The sequence below is a fragment of the Hippopotamus amphibius genome, chromosome 9, assembly GCF_030028045.1.
Source record: "Hippopotamus amphibius kiboko isolate mHipAmp2 chromosome 9, mHipAmp2.hap2, whole genome shotgun sequence".
Taxonomy (NCBI): Eukaryota; Metazoa; Chordata; class Mammalia; order Artiodactyla; family Hippopotamidae; genus Hippopotamus; species Hippopotamus amphibius.
Window position 1 is genome coordinate 125,177,665 of NC_080194.1, and position 20,135 is coordinate 125,197,799.

The window sequence follows — 20,135 nt, forward strand, 5'->3', positions numbered from 1 at the left end:
CGTGGGATGAACTGGGAGACTGGGATTGACCAAAAAAAAAAAAAAAAAAAGCAAGTCACACTCGCCAACAAAATCCAGGAACATTCCTGTGGGCCTGACAATTTTTTTTTTTTTTTTAGCAGATATGTTTTTATATACCTACTATATGCTGGGCATTGTACACATTGTGGAAATAATAAGCCACGAAAAGGTATACTTTGCCTTTATCACACTTAAGTTTTCCATAATGTATTTTTTTTAATTTATTATTTTTTGGGGGGTACACCAAGTTCAATCATCTGTTTTTATACACATATCCCCATATTCCCTCCCTCCCTCAACTCCCCCCCCACCCTCCCTCGAGTCCCCCCCACCCTCCCTGTCCCAGTCCTCTAAGGCATCTTCCATCCTTGAGTTGAACTCCCTTTGTTATACAACAACTTCCCACTGGCTATCTATTTTACAGTTGGTAGTATGTATATGTCTGTGCTACTCTCTCGCTTCGTCTCAGTTTCCCCTTCACCCCACGCCCCCTCCCATACCTCAAGTTCTCCAGTCCATTCTCTGTATCTGCATCCTTGTTCTTGTCACTGAGTTCATCAGTACCATTTTTAGATTCCGTATATGTGAGTTAGCATACAATATTTGTCTTTCTCTTTCTGACTTCACTCGTATGACTATCCACCTCATGACATATAGCTCCATCTCATCCCTTTTTATAGCTGAGTAATATTCCATTGTATATATATATGCCACATCTTCTTTATCCATTCATTTGTTGATGGGCATTTAGGTTGCTTCCATGTCCTGGCTATTGTAAACAGTGCTGCAATAAACATTATGGTACATGTTTCTTTTGGGGTTATGGTTTTCTTTGGGTATATGCCTAATAGTGGGATTACTGGATCATATGGTAGTTCTATTTTTATTTTTTTATTTTATTTTTTTATTTTTTTATATTTTATTTATTTTTTTATTATTATTTTTTTTTGGGGGGTATACCAGATTCAATCATCTGTTTTTATACACATATCCCCGTATTCCCTCCCTTCCTTGACTCCCCCCCACCTCAAGTCCCCCCCACCCTCCCCGCCCCAGTCCTCTAAGGCATCTTCCATCCTCGAGTTGGACTCCCTTTGTTATACAACAACTTCCCACTGACTATTTTACAGTTGGTAGTATATATATGTCTGTGCTACTCTCTCGCTTCGTCTCAGCTTCCCCTTCACCCCACGCCCCCTCCCATACCTCAAGTTCTCCAGTCCATTCTCTGTATCTGCATCCTTGTTCTTGTCACTGAGTTCATCAGTACCATTTTTAGATTCCGTATATGTGAGTTAGCATACAATATTTGTCTTTCTCTTTCTGACATACTTCACTCTGTATGACAGATTGTAGTTCTATCCACCTCATTACATATAGCTCCATCTCATCCCTTTTTATAGCTGAGTAATATTCCATTGTATATATATGCCACATCTTCTGTATCCATTCATTTGTTGCTGGGCATTTAGGTTGCTTCCATGTCCTGGCTATTGTAAAGAGTGCTGCAATAAACATTATGGTACAAGTTTCTTTTGGGATTATGGTTTTCTTTGGATATATGCCCAGGAGTGGGATTACTGGATCATATGGTAGTTCTATGTGTAGTTTTTTAAGGAACCTCCAAACTGTTTTCCATAGTGGCTGTACCAACTTACAGTCCCACCAACAGTGCAGGAGAGTTCCCTTTTCTCCACACCCTCTCCAACATTTGTTGTTTCCAGATTTTGTGATGATGGCCATTCTGACTGGTGTGAGGTGATACCTCATTGTGGCTTTGACTTGCATTTCTCTGATGATGAGTGATGTTGAGCATCTTTTCATGTGTTTGTTGGCCATCTGTATGTCTTCTTTGGAGAAATGTCTATTTAGGTCTTCTGCCCATTTGTGGATTGGGTGATTTGCTTTTTTGGTATGAAGCTGCATGAGCTGCTTGTATATTTTGGAGGTTAATCCTTTGTCCGTTGTTTCATAGGCAATTATTTTTTCCCATTCTGAGGGTTGCCTTTTAGTCTTGTTTATGGTTTCTTTCGCTGTGCAAAAGCTTTTAAGTTTCATGAGGTCCCATTTGTTTATTCTTGATTTTATTTCCATGATTCTAGGAGGTGGGTCAAAAAGGATCTTGCTTTGATGGATGTCATAGAGTGTTCTGCCTATGTTTTCCTCTAGGAGTTTGATAGTGTCTGGCCTTACATGTAGGTCTTTAATCCATTTGGAGTTTATTTTTGTGTATGGTGTTAGGAAGTGTTCTAGTTTCATTCTTTTACATGTTGCTGTCCAATTTTCCCAGCACCACTTATTGAAGAGGCTGTCTTTTTTCCATTGTATACTCGTGCCTCCTTTGTCAAAGATAAGGTGCCCATATGTGTTTGGGCTTACTTCTGAGTTCTCTATTCTATTCCATTGATCTTCCTTTCTATTTTTGTGCCAGTACCATACTGTCTTGATCACTATGGCCTTGTAGTATAGTTTGAAGTCAGGAAGCCTGATTCCACCAACTCCATTTTTCCTTCTCAAGATTGCTTTGGCTATTCGGGGTCTTTTGCGTTTCCATACAAATCGTAAGATTTCTTGCTCTAGTTCTGTGAAAAATGCCATTGGTAATTTGATCGGGATTGCATTGAATCTGTAAATTGCTTTGGGTAGTACAGTCATTTTCACGATGTTGATTCTTCCAATCCAGGAACATGGTATGTCCCTCCATCTGTTTGTGTCGTCTTTGATTTCTTTCATCAATGTCTTAAAGTTTTCTGCATACAGATCTTTTGCCTCCTTAGGCAGGTTTATTCCTAGGTATTTTATTCTTTTGGTTGCAATGGTGAATGGGAGAGTTTCCTTAATTTCTCTTTCTGCTCTTCCATTGTTAGTGTATAGGAATGCAAGAGATTTCTGTGCATTAATTTTGTATCCTGCTACTTTACTAAACTCATCAATTAGTGCTAGCAGTTTTCTGGTAGAGTCTTTAGGGTTTTCTATATATAATATCATGTCATCTGCAAAGAGTGACAATTTTACTTCTTTTCCAATTTGAATTCCTTTTATTTCTTTTTCTTCTCTGATTGCTGTGGCTAAAACTTCCAAAACTATGTTGAATAATAATGGTGAGAGTGGACACCCTTGTCTTGTTCCTGTTCTTAGAGGGAACTCTTTCAGTTTTTCCCCATTTAGAATGATGTTGGCTTTTGGTTTCTCATGTATGGCTTTTATTATGTTGAGGTAATTTCCTTCTGTGCCCATTTTCTGGAGAGCTTTTATCATAAATGGATGTTGAACTTTGTCAAAAGCTTTTTCTGCATCTATTGAGATGATCATGTGGTTTTTATCCTTCAATTTGTTGATATGATGTATCACATTGATTGATTTGCGTATATTGAAGAATCCTTGCATCCCAGGGATAAACCCCACTTGATCATGGTGTATGACTTTTTTAATGTGCTGTTGGATTCTGTTAGCTAGTATTTTGTTGAGGATTTTTGCACCTATATTCATCAGTGATATTAGTCTGTAATTTTCTTTTTTTGTGACATCTTTGCCTGGTTTTGGTATCAGGGTGATGGTGGCCTCGTAGAACGAGTTTGGGAGTGTTCCGCCTTCTGCAATATTTTGGAACAGTTTGAGAAGGATAAGTGTTAGCTCTTCTCTAATTGTTTGATAGAATTCACCCATGAATCCATCTGGTCCTGGGCTTTTGTGTGTTGGGAGATTTTTAATCACTGCCTCAATTTCCATACTTGTGATTGGTCTGTTCATAGTTTCTATTTCTTCCTGGTTCAGTCCTGGAAGATTGTATTTTTCTAAGAATGTATCCATTTCTTCCAGGTTATCCAATTGATTGGCATATAGTTGCTTGTAGTAGTCTCTCATGATGTTTTGTATTTCTGAGGTGTCCGTTGTTACTTCTTTTTCATTTCTAATTCTGTTGATTTGCATCTTCTCCCTTTTTTTCTCGATGAGTCTGGCTAATGGTTTATCAATTTTGTTAATCTTCTCAAAGAACCAGCTTTTAGTTTTATTAATTTTTGCTATTGCTTCCTTTCTTTCTTTTTCATTTATTTCTGCTCTGATCTTTCTTTCTTTCTTTCCTTCTGCTCACTTTGGGGTTTCTTTGTTCTTTTTCTAATTGTTTTAGGTGTAAGGTTAGGTTGTTTATTCGATAATTTTCTTGTTTCTTAAGGTAGGACTGTATTGCTATAAACATTCCTGTGGGCCTGACAATTTAAGGGCACTTTCTGGAAGGCATTTGGGGGCAGCAGCAAAGAATGGTTAGAGGAGACCAACTCCCAAGGGACAAATTTAGAACTACTCCTCCCACTGGATTATTCAGCTGGGCACATAGCAAAGGGTATTTTAATTCAGATTCTCAAATACGTCTAAATTGTCACATAAAGATGACCATCAGCCACTCTGAGGCAAAGCAAAATGATGGATTTAATAAGCCTCTCAGTTTGAAGACTGGGTTTTTAGCTTCTCTCTTTTATTTGTTTAATGCCCATCTGCACGTAGCCCAAAATCAGCACCATAAACACTTATTATAATAAGTTTCCAGGTCTTTTCCCAAACATGAGGTTACTGTCAGAGCTCCAGCTGACAGACACATTGAGATATACTCGCACTGAAGCAGAACAGGAGGGAAAAGCAGCAAGCTGGGAAGGAGAGAAATGTTGAGGAGTCAGCTGCCCCCTCCACTGCTTCGGGACAAGCTCCCACGGAATGTGACATCATCACTATGTGGGAGCAGGTAACACTTACCTGGCCCCTACTACATTATGGGTACCATTCTCAGTACTCTACAGACATAACTCTCACAGCTGTGGAGGTAATATTGGGATAGGTGCTGTAATTATCCCAATTGTACTGATGGGGAAACTGAGTCACGGGGACACTAAATGACTTTGCCCAAGGACACAGAGCTAATTAGTGGGACAACTGGGATTTGGACTCAGGCAGCCTGGGCACAGAACCACACTGTTAATCACATGTTGCACTGCCTTTTGCAACATGACATGATGCACATAAGGATATGGTAGCGCTCTCTGCACGGGATATAAAGGCTTTCCGTGGTGTCTTTGGTAGTTACATTTCGAGTTCTAGGTCACAACTTATTTTCAGAGACCCTTCTTTCTCTCCCTGGGAAGGATGTACCAGTTGACATCTGAACAAATTGCCTTGAAGACTCAAGTTTATGGATCTTCTTAGAACTTGTGCTGGTGGGGTTGAAGACTCAAAACAGAGCCCTAGAAATTGTCCAAAAGGCTGAGAAACAAGACCCAATGCCCCACTCAACTGCACTCTAAATTTATTCATCTGCTCCCACCCCCACCTCCCCAGCCCTGCTCCCCGAGGGGATGATGCTGGGTTGTTTTGATTCAGCTGCCTCCTCCGCAGGGTGTGAGCCAGGCCCTGGGACTTAAGGAAGGAAGGACTAAAGGTGTGCATTTCATCTTCCTGGTGTGGAACCATCCATGTCAGTAGCCATTGGGTGGAGTCGGTGTGGACGGCTGCAGCTCTCCGTCTGCTGGGGGGTATTCCGCCAGGACGTAGAGGAAGCCCCCCAGGGCCGCGACAGCCATGGCTGTATTGTGGGAGGAGCAGCCATCTGGGGAGACAGAGGCCCTGCTGTGAGTGCTGGGTGGTGCGGGCAGTCACTGTTCCATTGTGAGTACTTTTCAGATGTTCTTCCAGCCAGCCCGGTGCACCCAGATCCCCCTTGCAGGTCTGGGTACCCATCTGACAACCTCTGTGAATGTTGGCTGCTAAAGCTCCCTTCTCAGAAGAAATGTCTTCAGCCAGTTGGAATCTCTTCATCTGGGAGGTTACATCTCATCCCAAAGACCTTCTAATACGGGCAGGGGGTGACTCTGTGTTGTGATTCATACTCCAGAGCCCCCTCCCGTGGATTTGACCTGAGACCACACCCTGTCCACTCCTAGTCTTCCCCTGTGCTCAGGTCCCATGTGAGACCTTCTAGGACTGCACCTGATTGTCCCATTTCACAGATGGGGAAACTGAGGCTCAGGGAGCAGAGCTGCACTCCCAGCCCTGGTGACTCTACAGCTCATTTCTTCACCTTCACAGCCTCCCTCATTGCTGCCTGGGGCCCACCTGGTCCCATGTCACCCTGAACACCGGCCTGAGCCAGGAGCCCCTTTGACATTTATTATGTTCTCTTATTACATGAGTCCTCTGAGCTGAAAGTGAGCTGTCCACCTTTAGGGCAGGTGGGAGGGAGCCAGGACTTTCCTTTCTCCTCCCAGACCTGCAGAAGGAAAGGACGCCAGCCAGGCCCCTTGGATGGAGGGAGAATGCAGATTTCAAGAAGCCTAATTACTAACTCTGCAGTCCACGCTTACTGGTGGCCTTCATATGCCAAATGTCATGGGGAACACTTTGCACAATGATCTAATATTAACGCCCAACAGCTCTAAGAAGGAGGCATTGTTTGGTCCCCATTGTACAGATGAGGAAACTGAGGCTCAAAGAGATTAAGCTACTCCCACAGCGAAAAAAGGCAGGAGCAGATCCGAACCCAGACAGCCTACTTCAAGTCCCTTAGTCAACATGGTGTGCGTCATAAATGAAGGAAGGAGCACACCTCTCCCTCCCAGGCTGCTTTCTGGGCTGATGGTCAACCTGCAGGGGTCCTAGGAAGGACCTCAGGCTTTGGGATTTCTGCAGCACCCTCTTTAGCCCTCAGGGCGGTCCTAGGGTCCACCTGTCAGTCTCTAGGGGGCAGCCAGCTCTCCAGGGAGTGCACAGCAGGCCCCTGACCACCCGACGTAGGCAGCCCCAGCCCCTGGGTCAGGCAGCCCTTGCCAGGGCAGGGGGCCTCTGGAGGTCTGAGAACTTCTCTCCCTTCCCCTGCTCAGTCTTTGGTGGCAGCTACAAAATGGACCCATCAGATCTGTGATTTTACTCTCCTCTCTTGTCACTTGCAGGCAGATGATGAGGCTGAACTGGGGCTGATGGTGAGACATTAGGTTGCTGGAACCATTTCCCGATGTATGCTGGACATCTGCTCTGAGCTGGCCAGCTCACCTCCCTTCCTGCTTTTGCCTTGCAGCTATTTATATTTTTATTAATTTAAAAAGTTGAAATCAAGTCTTCCCTCCCTTCCCTCTTTCTCTGTCCCTCCCTCCCTCTCTCCATGACTTCCTTCCATACCATGTCTTGCCTTTCTTCCCTTCCCAATGTAGTTATAGGCTATTCTTCTGTTTCTCTACGTTGGTGGGCTGACCACATAACTAATCATCTCAACTAGGACATGTTTGAAAGGGAAGGGGGTGCTATTCACAATGGCTCCAGAACAACAGGTGTAAACTGGGGACGCCAGGACACATGGCCACCAGGACTATGCTTGGCACTTGTCCACTGGCTCAAAGATCCCCTCTGCCCTTCTTTGCTCCAAACCCCAGTGCACCAACCCCTCCAAACTCCACTTCCCAGACTGCCTTGCCCACCACAGGCAGGCACAGGTGGGATGAAGGAAGAAGCCAAGGTATTTCTCCCCCTGCTCCTCTCTGTCTCCTCTGTGTCCAGTGTCTGCAGGCTCTGCTCACGCCATCTCCTCCCACAGTCCCTCCAGCTCTGCCTCTGGGGAGAACCAGGGCTTCCTGCAGTGGTTCATCTCTGTGTTTTCTCACCTTTTCTGTTTTCAGCTCTTGCAGCACCTCTGAGATGAATTCCCTTCCATTGTTTCCTCTGCTGAAGTTCCTGATGCAGATTCTGTTTTCCTGACTACAACTTGACTGAGAGGGGCTATCTCTGTGGTTTTCAGTGTGTAATACACTGAAACTTCTCTTTTATGTTCCCGTCACTGGAGACAGCATTTCTGGACTCCTTGCTTTCAAAGAGGAGGGCATCAGAGACTCCTACCCTTCCCTCCAGCTCCTAAACACAAAGGCCCTCCACCCCGGCCCCTTGGTGATGATGGGAGCCTCCTGTTTTCCTTGAGTGTGAGCCACGTGTATCCTTTCTAGAGTCTCTTGCTTTCATGCCAAGAAGGTCCCTTGGGTATTTTCATTACCTGTAAATTGTTTTTCTCGCCTCTTCACTCTTCTCAAAAAATGCTGTTGGTACTGAATGGCTTTAGGTAATTCTTCATCTTCAGCAGCTGGGAGAAGAGTGCAGGGTGAACTTCTCAAGATGGATTTTTAAACGTTACTGGCTGAGCCCCCTCCCCTTCACAACACCTCAGGCAACTCAGGTTTTCTCTTAATCTGGAGGCTCTTTCAGAAGTTTTCTTGAGCACCTCTCTGCTGATACTTCCACACCACCTCAGTCTGCATCTACTGATGTTTCCCAAATTGTGGTCCCTCAACCACCCACATCAGAATGGCCAGAGGAGCTCTGGCCATTGTTGAAAATGGGGGTTCCACAGCCCCTCCACCTGCTCAGTCTATAGGTCTGGGGGCCTGAGAATCTTCATTTTATAAACTCCTGTGTTTTAAAACAGACTATCTTATTTCAAAAGCTTTGCTCTTTGAGCATCCTAAGCTTCTCATCTGGGGAAGCCAGCATTTACTGGGAGCCTCATCTATACCCAGGACAGGCTAGATGGTTTCATATGTATTATGTCTACCCCTCACAGCTCAGGAAGGTGGAGATTATTTTGCTTGTTTATTTACAGATGGGGAATTTGAGGCTCAGAGAGGTGAAGTGACTTCCTCCAAAGAGGACCAGCTGTCTGGTGTCACATGGCTGGAAAGGGGCTGCATCCTCTGCCTTTCCATCTTCTTCTTCCCCTCCCTCTCCCCCTCCTTCTCCTTCTTTTTCTATTTCTTCTTTTTATTTTTATTTATTTATTTTTTGGCCATGTCTTGTGGCATGTGGGATCTTAGTTCCCTGACCAGGGATCGAACCCTGAACCCATGCCCCCTGCAGCAGAAGCTCGGAGTCTTAACCACCGGACTGCCAGGAAACTCCCAGCTCCTTCTTCTTTTTTAAAAAAAATTATTGAAGTATAGTTTATTTACAATGTTGTGTTTAATTTCTGCTGTACAGCAAAGTGACTCAGTTATACATATATGTTCTTTTTCATATTCATTTCCATTATGGTTGATCACAGGATATTGAAGATAATTCCCTCCACCCCGCTTCTATGTCAGCCCCTCCCAGACATATCCCCTGACTACTCTACCTAAAGAACGTTCTCCAGTGTTCTTTTCTTTCTCAGTCTGGTGTATCCTTCACAGCCATTACTGGAACTCGCATTTCACTTATTGGCTTATTTAGGTGGTTTCTGTCTCTTTTCCTCTTTCCTCTTTTCCCTGCCTAGTTTCCTCAGAGCCTAAAACAGTGTCTGGCATGCAGTAAGTGCTCAGAGAATACTCAATGAAGAAATGAATTTGTTAACACAGGTGCAGGGGGCTAATTCCTCCAACAAGACCGCCTCTCATCCTGCAAAGTTTTGGTTTCCAAAGCTCCAAGCCTATTTCCACGTGTGTGTGTGTGTGTGTGTCTGTGCGTGCATGTGTGCATGGACAGGCATGTGGCACATCTCTCTCTGCAACCCTAATGCCACTGTATCTTCCCCCGCACCCCACCCCCACTCCCAGACAGGGAGGAAGTGCAGCTCACCTGGCTTCCCAAAGCATCCTTCCTGCGGCTTCTGCCAGCTGAGAATGGCCTCCAGCCACCGGAGCTTGTAGAAGTCAGAGAAGCCGCTGATTCCACAGAACATGACTGGAAGCAAAGATAGGGGACCCTCTACAGGCCTGCCCCCAAGGCCCACCACTTCCCCCTCCCTAAGGCCACCATGGTGCCACCTGCTAGAGAGAGACAGCACCAGGAAGTGGGTACTCAACACAGTGGCTGCAAGGAGGCAGTCCTGAGGGTCTGCCTTAGGGGGCAGGGGCCCCCAGACCTGGGTCCTGCCTCCACTTAGGGCCTCAGTCTGGGCTGCTCAAGAGTCAGGGTCAGTAGAAGGATCCGGACACCTAAGCAAAGGAGCAGCCTCCCAGGAACCTCCTTTCTGCCTTACCTCTAAGGCTTTGAGGGTCTGTTTTGCCAGTCAGCTAGTTGGTCAGTCTGTCCAGAGCTCTGACACTGGCTCAGCTTTTGGGGGCAGAAAGCAGTCAAAACAATGGCAGATAAAATACAGGATGCCTGCTTAAATTTGAATTTCCAATAAATGACAAAACATTGTTAAGTATAACCCATGCAATGTTTGGGATATACTTATACTAAAAATGTATCCATTGTTTATCTGAAGTTCAAATTGGCCTGGGCATCCTGTATTTTCATTTGCTAAGCCTGGCAGCCCTACTGTGTGCGTACGTGTGTGTGTGCGTGCGTGTGTGTGTGTGTGCGTGCATGTGTGTGTGTGTGTGTGTGTGTGTGTGTGTGTGCGCGTGTGTTTGCCCGGAATCAGGGACACCCTGCTGCTGTGTTCCTAGAGCAGAATGTGGGGGCCCACTGTTTTCCATGAAGAGGTCCCGGGTGGGGTAGGCATATCCAATGGCCTCAGCTCTCTGGTTCAGGTCCATCATATTGGCGCAGAAGAGGTTCATGTAGTGCTGGCTCTGGCCGAATAGCCCCTTCGTGCATCCCCTCTGCGAGAACAAACACCAAGAGACAAACAAGTTGGTGGTCAGAGCGATAGATGTGCGATCTGTTACAGGGAAAGACTTGCTGTTCTGAAATGGTTTTGCAAGCGGCTGCCCTTGGGTCAGGTCCTTCCCCTTTTGCCAGAATTTCTTCCCTATCCACACTCCCAGCCTGGGGGGGTGGGGGAGTTACTCACCGGGGGACAGACAGAGAGAGCTGGGTTCGCGCCCCGGCTCTGCCACTCAGGAGCTGTGCGACCTCCACCCCCTAAGTTAACCTTTGTGAGCCTCAAAGTTCTTCATGGGGAAAGGGCGATGCCGCTGGGAGTGACAAGGGAGGGGCGCTCGCGCGGCTGGGCGGTACCATAACCGGGAAGTGCCCGACAGGACGCCCGACTAGGGGGCGCTCTGAAGCCGTTAGCTGCCGTCACCACATTCTGATTTCAACCTAACCCCACATGCAGGCAGCTACAGCGCCACTCAAAGCCTGGGCCGCGGACCGGTCACACGGAGAGAAAGATGGGATGAGAACAGGCTTTAGAAACTTCTATAGCAATATGTCAGAGCGACTTTCTATCTGCTGAGTCTGATAATCACAATAAAAATTTCCCTTGTAGTTTAGCTTTTATTGTATTTACAGAAACACTGGGCTGTGACAACTTGCAAATAAGTAATACTAATAAATCTGTTAAAATCAGCAAGTCCTTTCTCGGCTAAGAATTTCTGGACGTTAAGCAACTTTTTGGAATAGAGACAGCAAGCCCTACTTTGTATGTAAATAAATATATGCTTAAAATGAGTATTTAATGGCGTTCCCTTGTGGTCTAGTGGTTAGGATTCACCACTTTCAATGCCATGGCCTTGGTTCAATCCCTGGGTGGGGAACTGAGATCCTGCAAGCCATGCAGTGAGGCTAAGATAAAATAAAATAAAATGAGTATTTAGCAAAATTTGAGTTCTTGGGCTTGGGAGAGTGTTTAGGCACAGGAGAAGTGATGGTGGGGCTGTTTTGGTCTTGGTTTGGTTTTCTGGATGGAGCTAGTGACTGACTGTTCTAAGACCTTTTCCATCTGTTGTTTACTGAGTTATTTCTGCTGCTTCTCTGTCTCTCTCTCCCTCTCTCTCTGTTTTTCTGATGCCCTGTGATCCAATTTAGCATGCATAGCTCTCTGTCCAACAGAATCTCAACCTCCCTCCCCCTGACCAGTTTGGTTGGATTTCATGGCTGACAAATGGCAGGCTACTTACTTCCCCCTTGTGATGTCTGAGGCATGAGTTTACACCTGCTTATTTTCCTGGTGTGAACATACAAAACCACACTGTCACGAGCCCCTTTCAGTCATTCTGTCATTCTTTCTCCTTCTGCTTGGGCCGTGGCTGGGCCCACGCTGGGCACTCACCATTCTGGCCACGAGGAAGAAGAGCAGCTGGTGGGACAGGTAGTAGCCAGAGCAGCCGGGCCTGGTCATGAGGGTCCTGCAGAAATCGGAGAGCCTGCAGGGCTGGCTGCTGTTCATCCTATGGGAGAAGTGGTTCCAGGCTGTTAAAAGCCCTAAGGCCTGGACTGAAGCCCGAGGGCCTGGAGCCTTCCCTGGTCCTGATCCCTGGTCCTGATCCCCCTCTAGTTATTAGAGCCCCCAGTAGGCTCCAGGCACACCTGGCAGAGAAACACAGGTGTCCTGTGTCTGGATTGGCTAAATCGGTAGCCCCGGCACAGAGGAGGTGATGCTGGAGCTACCCTGGGTTTGGGGGAGCCACCAGGGGCTGTGACTTCCCATGTCTCCGTGGGACTCCCAAGTACCATCTTTCCCACAACTGCCCTAAACAGCAGGTCGCTGGGCCCAGCATGCCCACACCCCTGTGCCAGGCCTGCCCTATACAAGGGACAGGGCAGGTCCCTCACTGGAGCACAGCCCCTCCACAAGTCCAGCTGTGTCCTGGCCTGAACACCTCTCTGAAGGATGCTGAGAGGGTGGGGGCCCAGGCACCCGCTGCCCCTTCTGCTCCTCCTGGGGTTTGCTCCAAGCCCACTGCACAGCAGGATTAAACTGTGAGCTAAACTAGGCTGGTCCTTCTTTCTGGGACCTGCAGCCCTGTCCTGCTTTCTGGGACTCGTTCTCCTAGCCAGATGCAGTTCACATTGGTTCTACAGAACCATGAAACAAATGTGAACTGCATCTAGCTAGGAGAACTGGTCCATCACGGGAGGTCAGCCTCCTGCAGTGGGGTCAGGGAAGTTTCTGGAGGAAGGATGCTGGCCCTGAAGTGTGAGCAGAGTTACTCAGGCACAGGGGCTGGGGGTGGGGGCGGGGTGGGAGGTGGACCTTCAGAGGTGAATGCCGCCCACAGGCAAAGGCTTAAAGTGGGAGGGAGCCGGTGCCTTTGAGAATCTGAAAAGAGACCCCAGGGGCTGGACTGGAAGGGCCTGGGGACCTGGAAGGGCAGAGAAGTTGGGGCTTTTCCTGAGAACAAGGAAGGTTCACACTGGGGTGGGGTGTACAGATGTGCTTTTTGGAAAGATCTCTCTAGTGTAGGCAGACCAGCCCGTTGGGGAGTGTAGGGCGTGGAGGTGGGTGTTTGGAGCCAGCTGGAAGCCTCAGGTGGAGAGAGAGGGGCAGACTCACGGTGATGGGGTGAGAGAAGGAATAGCTTTTGGGGGAGCCTGCATCTGGTTTTACCCAGACCCCTAGGGCCTTGGAGAGTGAGTGGGATGGGAGGACTGGAGATGAGCAAGTGCTTTGGTGTTTTCAGGAAGTGGGGCACATCCAGGGCGCCCACCTGCTTCCCAGCAGCTGCACCAGGCACAAGTCACTGTGCTCCTCTGAGAAGGACTCCTGCTGCTCGAATGTGGGGTAGACCATGGAGGCCTTGGTGTGGGTCCAGGTGTGTGGGAGCTTCCAAAACCCGGACTCGATGGTCGGCTGGAACTCTGGCAGAGAGGAGAGGGTGGGGGTGGGGGAAGACCGAGGAGCCCCGGTCCACACCATGCATAACTGCCCCCCCAGGTTTCTGTGGTTCTGAGCCCAGGAACTGGCCATTCCTCCCCAGGCAGCCCTGACCACGCTCGGGTGCTTTCAGGGCTCTAAGCCGCGCCCGAGGGCTGCGTACTGCATTTGAAATACTCAGGAAGCTCTTTTTCTAAAAAAATTTTTAAAAATCACTAGGAACAGGGGTGGGATGGGCTCTGATTAAATCTATCACGTCCCACGGAAACATATAAATAGGGTTAGTTACCTCCTTTGGTTCTGTTAGAACGTGGAGCTCTTACAGAACAGACTTCAGGATGTCACGGGCTGGGATGGTCTTAGGGACTGACCTGGGAGAGGGTGGGGGACCCAGACTGCAGAGAGGCAGGCTGATGCTCGGGAGGGCTGGGGTCTGGTCAGGTTGTCTGGCCTGTTATCTCCCCATTTACCCCCATGGACCTCAGAGCTGAGAGCCTGGGAGGCAGGGCTGGACCACACAAGGAGCTGGTTTATACCCCTATCCACCCCCACCCAGGAACAACTCAGGTCAAGGCTCATAGGATAAGCCCTTGGTAGGGTGACTTAAAGCTGACAAGGAGACAGAGGCTCTGCATTAGAGGGCACAAGAAAGATTATAGCAAGATGCTAATGTTTACCATGCAAAGGGCTGGATTACCTTTCAGATCTCTATCCTCCCTCTCCTCTGGTCTAGGATGGAGGCCCCCAAGCCTGGACATAAGCTGAATGAATGAGGGAGACGCATTCCCTCCTTTCCACCTGCTCTATGTGGGTGGGAGAGGTCATCTCAAGCTGAAGTCAAGGATGACCGAACATCCCCGGGGCAGTTGGTTACAGATTATCCTGGACCCTCGCTTACACTGGAAGGAGCCGCACTAGGTTATTTCAGTAGACACTCCCAGAAGCTGTCTGTATTCCTGAAGAAACGCTCTTACCTCTTAGGTACTTGGGGTCACTCAGGTTGAGGTAGAAGATGGATCTGTGGAGGAGAGGAGCCAGCTTTTCCGCCAGCTTCCCCACGTGCATGCCGAGCGGCTGCAGCCGGGGGTCCTGGGACCACTTCTCCTGAGCACCTTTGAGCTGCACTGGGTGGGAGCAGAGTTCATTCATTCCAACATTGGACAAACCATGTGGGCAGGAAAGAGTATCCCCAGTTACAATGCTTACTGAGCCTCTCTGCTTCTTCCAGCTCCTGAGGGGGAAAAATTTGCTGAGCTTATTGGAAACTAGGCCTCTGTGAGGCTCAGCTGGGTACTGGGGGTGGGGCTAGAGTGAGGGAAGGTGGTGGCTAAGAGCTTGCTTTCTGGAGGGGGGCCAGGGTTCAAATCCTGACTCTAATGTTTTCTTGTTGGGTGACCAGAGAAAGTCATTCAATTTCTCTCTGCTTCACTTTCTTCATCTGTAAAATGGGATAATAATAGTCCTTACTTTTTGGAGGATAGGTTATAAGGATTAAATGAGCTAATGCATAGAGAGGACTTTGCATCGTCCAGAGTGCAAAGGAAACACTTAATAAAGTTCAGCTATTAATATTAGTTAGAGAGACTTAAGGTTTGTGGTCCAGGAGAAAAAATGAGGGAAGGATGCATATTGCAGAGTGGAGAGCCACTGTGTACAGTTGAGCAGGTTGTACATTGCACAAACACAGCACACATTCCTATTATGGGTTTGCACATGTTTTAAGACAATTTTCCAGCATATGGCAGTCAAGTGACTTGAGAAAAGTGGTGCCTTTTCCTAATTTTCACAGAGGTGCCCTGTGGACTAGCAGTGGCCCTGTAGGGGTGGTAGAGAATGGTGGTGGCTGGAAGAGAAGGTCCTGAGGTAACCAGAAAGAAAGGAGATGTGAGGGAGAGCATCAGTACAGGGCTGAGAAGGTGGGATGAGGTAGGGGAGCTGCCTTCAGGTAGGGCACTGTGTGTATGTGTGAGTGGGGGTAGGTGAGGTTTAAGGAGGGGTTGATCTAGTCTTGCAGGGTGATGGACTCTGTAACACCCTCCCCCGACTTGGCTCCCTTTCTGAACTTGAACCAGGCAGTCTAGTTCTGAAGCCTTGTTCTAGACCTGCAATAGAGGGTCCTACAATGGCACACAGGAAGGATGCTGAATCATCAAATAGACCAGGTGCACCCAACCTGGCCTCATGGAGATCCTGGGTCCTGAGGCTTGTTCCTGTTTCTTCCTGCATGTATGGCAGCTGCTGCTACATTCTGGAACCCCCTCATGACTGACGCAGGCAGCTGGAGGGACCCTTAGTTCTTTTAGGTCAATGTCCACCTGTCTAGCCCCAAGCAGAGAGGACCTGGGAGGCCAATGCGTATTTCGTTGCTACTGGACCCCTTCTAGAATGTGAACCCCTTCTCTCTCTCCTGGGGAGGCTGAGAATGCAGGCAGGACCCTCAGGAGGAGTGCTGAGGTAGCCAGCTAATTTTCACACCCTTTCAGCCCCCTCCCATTTGGAATGGGGCTGACCTGTGAAACCAACAAGAACTTGGGGAAACAGTGACATGGGACTTCCAAGCCTTGGTTGTAGAGGACATCGAGGCTTCCACCTGGCTCTCTCTTGGGTCACTTGCTCTGGGTGAAGTGGCCGCCGTGTTGTGAAGATGCTCAAGCAGCCCACGGAGGGGCCCATGTGGTGGGGAACCGAGGCCTCCAGCCACCAGCCAGCACCAACCCACCAGGCTTGGGAGTGAGCGAGGCGGCTTCTCCAGCCCCGGTGAGGCCTTCAGATGATCACAGCCACGGCGGCATCTGGACGGCAACCTCATGTGAGGCCCTGAGTCAGAACCACCTAGCTAAGCTGCTCCTGGATTTGTGACTCACAAAACCCGGGGGATAACAGCTGTTGTTGTGGTTTCAAACAGCTAAATCCTGGGGTAATTTGCTGTGCAGCAGTCAGTTATTGCAAGGGGAAGGGGCAGCGACCTTGGAGAGGGGAGGAGGGTGCGGCCCTGGTTGCGGCTGCTACATGGCACCCAGGGGCGCCGCTTCCCTCCCTCCAGCCGCTGCTGCCCTGGACTGACTCAGAGAGCCGCGCTGAGTCAGATGGTGCAGGGCCCGAATCTACCTCCTTCACCCATCGCTGTGCGACTGAAGGCATTCTCTAAAGCCCATCCCCTCCTTGGTGAAAAGGGGATGATGATAATGGACTTATGGGACTTCCCAGGTGGAGCAGTGGTTAAGACTCCACAATCCCAATGCAGGGGCCCGGGTTCTATCTCTGGTCAGGGAACTTGATCCCATGTGCATGCTGCAACTAAGAGTTTGCATGCCACAACTAAGAAGCCAGTGAGCCACAGCTAAAGAGCCCACGTGCTGCAACTGAGGAGCCTGCCTGCTGCAACCAAGACCTAGTGCAACCAAAAAAAAAAAAAAAAAGGACTTATGTCAAGGGCTATGGGGAGAAGTCAGTGAACACCCCACGTGTGCGCTCAGGTGTGCCAGGGCTCAGCAGGTACAAAATGAACATCAGCTTTTACTGTCGTGGGCACCCCAGAGGGCACTCAGCCCAGGGAACCAGCCGCCCCTCCCCTTTCTCTCCATAACAAACCACAGACCCTCGGGGCTGCTGCTGCAAAGAGCCTATCCACCTCAATCTGGAATGTTCAACCACCGCTCCGAGACCAGCGCTGTGCTCAGCACTCAGGGTGGATATCAAAGTTGGGGCGATGCCCACCCGACCTGCAAGGGGTGTTACAGCAGGTGGTTTTGAATCCTAGACCCCCTTCTTATCAGCTGTGCGGTGTCAGGAGACCACTGAACCTCTCTGTGCCTCAATTTCCCCACCTGCAGAAGAAGCAAAACAGTACACCTTCTCTGGGTTGTTCAGTGATTACACGTGGCCGGTACCCAGGCAGCACCCAAGCGTGTTTTGTGGCACCTCATCAAGGCTTCTTGGGCCTGAGATGCTTTTGCCTTTGTGGGCCCCCTCCTCTGTTAAAAAATTACATTGAAGATTGTTTCACAACTGGGTTGGTATAAAGATGGAATGTGATATATTAAAGCATTTTCTTTGACCTAAAACTTCACTTTTTGGGACTTCCCTGGTTGCCTAATAGTTAGGATTCTGGGCTTTTGCTGCTGTGGCCCAGGTTCAATCCCTGGTTGGGGAACTGAGATCTCACAAGCTGCATGGCATGGCCAAAAAAAAAAAAAAAAAAAAAAAAATCCCTATTTAAAGAGAAATTAAAACATTTCCATGGGTCCCTAAAGGTATCATGCACCTAACAGGAAGCCAGCCCTACGTGTTTATTAATTTCTGGAGGAGTTATAAGACAGGGCTGGGGTTAAATGAAGGAGACTGTGGCATCTGCCTTGCCACACCCTGGTCCTGGCCTGGAGGGGAGGGGACTGGAATCTTAAGGGTCTCCAGGATGCATCCTGGGGGGTCAGGGGTGTGGGGAGGACACAAGGAGGGCCCGAGGCAGCTGAGGCCACGATGCAGGCCAGGGACCGAAGCAGACCTGTCCCAGAGCCCCACCTCCTGCTGGGATCTGGAGTCCTGGCAGGTGGAAAGCTGCCTTGGCAACGCACAGGGGGTGACACAGGAGCGCGGCCAGCCAGAGCCCTGGGCTGACACCAAGCCAGTTCTTTGTCACCTGAGTCAGGGAGGGGCTCCTTGCAACCCACAGTGTGTGTGGGGTGCCTCCCTGCTTGTCTTGGCCTGTCTCCAGCCCCCTTCTTGGGGATCTTATATCCCTCAAAGCTGAACAAACACTTGGCCCTTTTCTTGGAGACTTCAGGCAGCTTTGGCTGGACGTGGGGGGAGCTGGGGCTGCCACCTTCCCGCGACCACCCCTTCACAGGGCACACTCCCTCTGCCGCCTTGGTCCTGGCATGTCAGGAGGGAGGGACTATCAAATGAATCATTTCCTCCTGGGAAAATAATAATTCCCAAATCTTTTCTCGAGGGGCCTCTGAATTCTCCCTGCTTCTAAAAAAATTGATCATGGGGCTCCAGACCCCTCCTTCGTATAGTCAAAGCAACCTATTCGGGGACCAGAAGGTGGGCAGGTCCCAGGGGTGCAGAGCAGGCAGATGGCAGGCTGAGAACTGGTTACTTGGGGGCCGGTCCAGGGCAACAAGAGTGCACCCACCTTCCAGCACCCGGAAACCCACCACACCATCCAGGTTGATTTCCCTCAGCCTCTTCTTCAGGAAGGACGTGGCTCTGTCCAGCGCAGACAGGATGAGGCCCGTGATGGTGGTCTTGCCCTCTGGGGTGTCCGGCGGTGGCAGCAAGGAGGGCTGCATTGGCGACGGTGCCAGCAGCAAGAGCAGGAGCAGGAGCCCTGGCCGGGACATGGCTGGCCTTCTGCGAGAGGCCGGCCGAGCGCTTCAGCCCTGGGCCAGCCCGGCCGCACACGCCCTCCTCCCGCCTCCTCCCGCCTCCTCCTCCTCCCCCTTCCCCTGCAGAGCTGCAGAGGAGTGGCGGAGCAGGGCTGACCCAGCAGCCTGGGGTGGTCTGGGGCAGAGGGCTCGCAAAGGGCAGCTGCGGGGCCCTGACTGTGGGGGTGTCCACCAGTCAGGCCAGCCCTGGGTGTGGAGCCAGCTGTCTGCAGGCTGGGGAGAGGGACCTACGCTTTCCTTCTCACCCCTGACTCTCCAGGCCCACAGGCAATCCTCGATCGAGCACTTGCAAAGGTTTTTTTGTTCATTTGTTTGTTTTTGAAATAAATTTGGAATACGCTCATTTGAGGGCACACCTGCCCTGAACTGAAGATTTCTTAGAGCAGCGTCCGTCCAGTAGAAACAGAACATGAGCCGCAAAGGCGAGCTTCATGGGTGCTTCAAAATGGTCTGGTGGCCACGTTTAAAAAAAAGCAAAGAGAGGACTTGCCTGGCGATCCAGTGGTTAAGAGTTTGCTTCCAATGAGGGACGTGTAGGTTCGATCCCTGATCCTGCATGTCTCACGTCTCACGGCCAAAAAATCAAAACATAAAACAGAAGCAATACTGTAACAAATTCAATAAAAGACTTTAAAAATGGCCCACATCAAAAAAAAAAAAAAAAAAAAAAGGCAAAGAGAAGCAGTTGAAATGAATTAATGAATTTTAACCATCTATTTTACTTGAATGAATAGATCCAAATATCCAAAATATTATCATTTCAACTTGCTATCAATATCAAAAATCAATAAAAATTAATTTTTTGCATTCTTTTTTTAATATAATTTTTCTCCTACAAAGTCTTGAAAACCGGGGAGGCGGTATTTTACACTTGTGGCACATTTCAGTTCAGGCTAGACACATTTCAAGAGTCCCACAGCCACGTGTGCTTCTTGCATTGGACAGAGGACTTAGCGCCCTCATGCAAATCACTCACTGGGAAAGCACATCTGTTTCCCTATGTCACTGTTGGAGTTCTGAGTGCTGTCCTGAACCTTGTTGGGACTACTATGTGTATGCATGTCATATGACCTTTCTAAAAAATTCTGAATTCAGAAACATACTTGGTCCCCAGGGTTTCAGTTAAGAGATTACAGACCTGTAAAAATAATGAAAATATCACCACCAAAATTGTGCATCTGATGCTCCTTGTGGGCAGGCTTCAGGTCAGGGTTTCTTAATCTTTTTTTTTTTCA

General features: G+C 48.8%; 1 protein-coding gene across 1 annotated transcript; it reads right to left on the reverse strand.

Moving 5' to 3' along the window:
• Positions 1–4,633: 4,633 nt before the first annotated feature.
• On the reverse strand, positions 4,634–18,870 carry C9H16orf89 (chromosome 9 C16orf89 homolog). Its single transcript, XM_057750291.1, has 8 exons — positions 18,648–18,870; positions 14,485–14,634; positions 13,344–13,494; positions 11,966–12,083; positions 10,436–10,571; positions 9,598–9,702; positions 8,045–8,131; positions 4,634–5,617 (listed from the first exon to the last, which is right to left on the reverse strand). Exons 1-8 carry the CDS (start codon positions 18,853–18,855, stop codon positions 5,487–5,489), a joined length of 1,086 nt encoding a protein of 361 aa, XP_057606274.1. The 5' UTR covers positions 18,856–18,870; the 3' UTR covers positions 4,634–5,486.
• Positions 18,871–20,135: the final 1,265 nt, after the last annotated feature.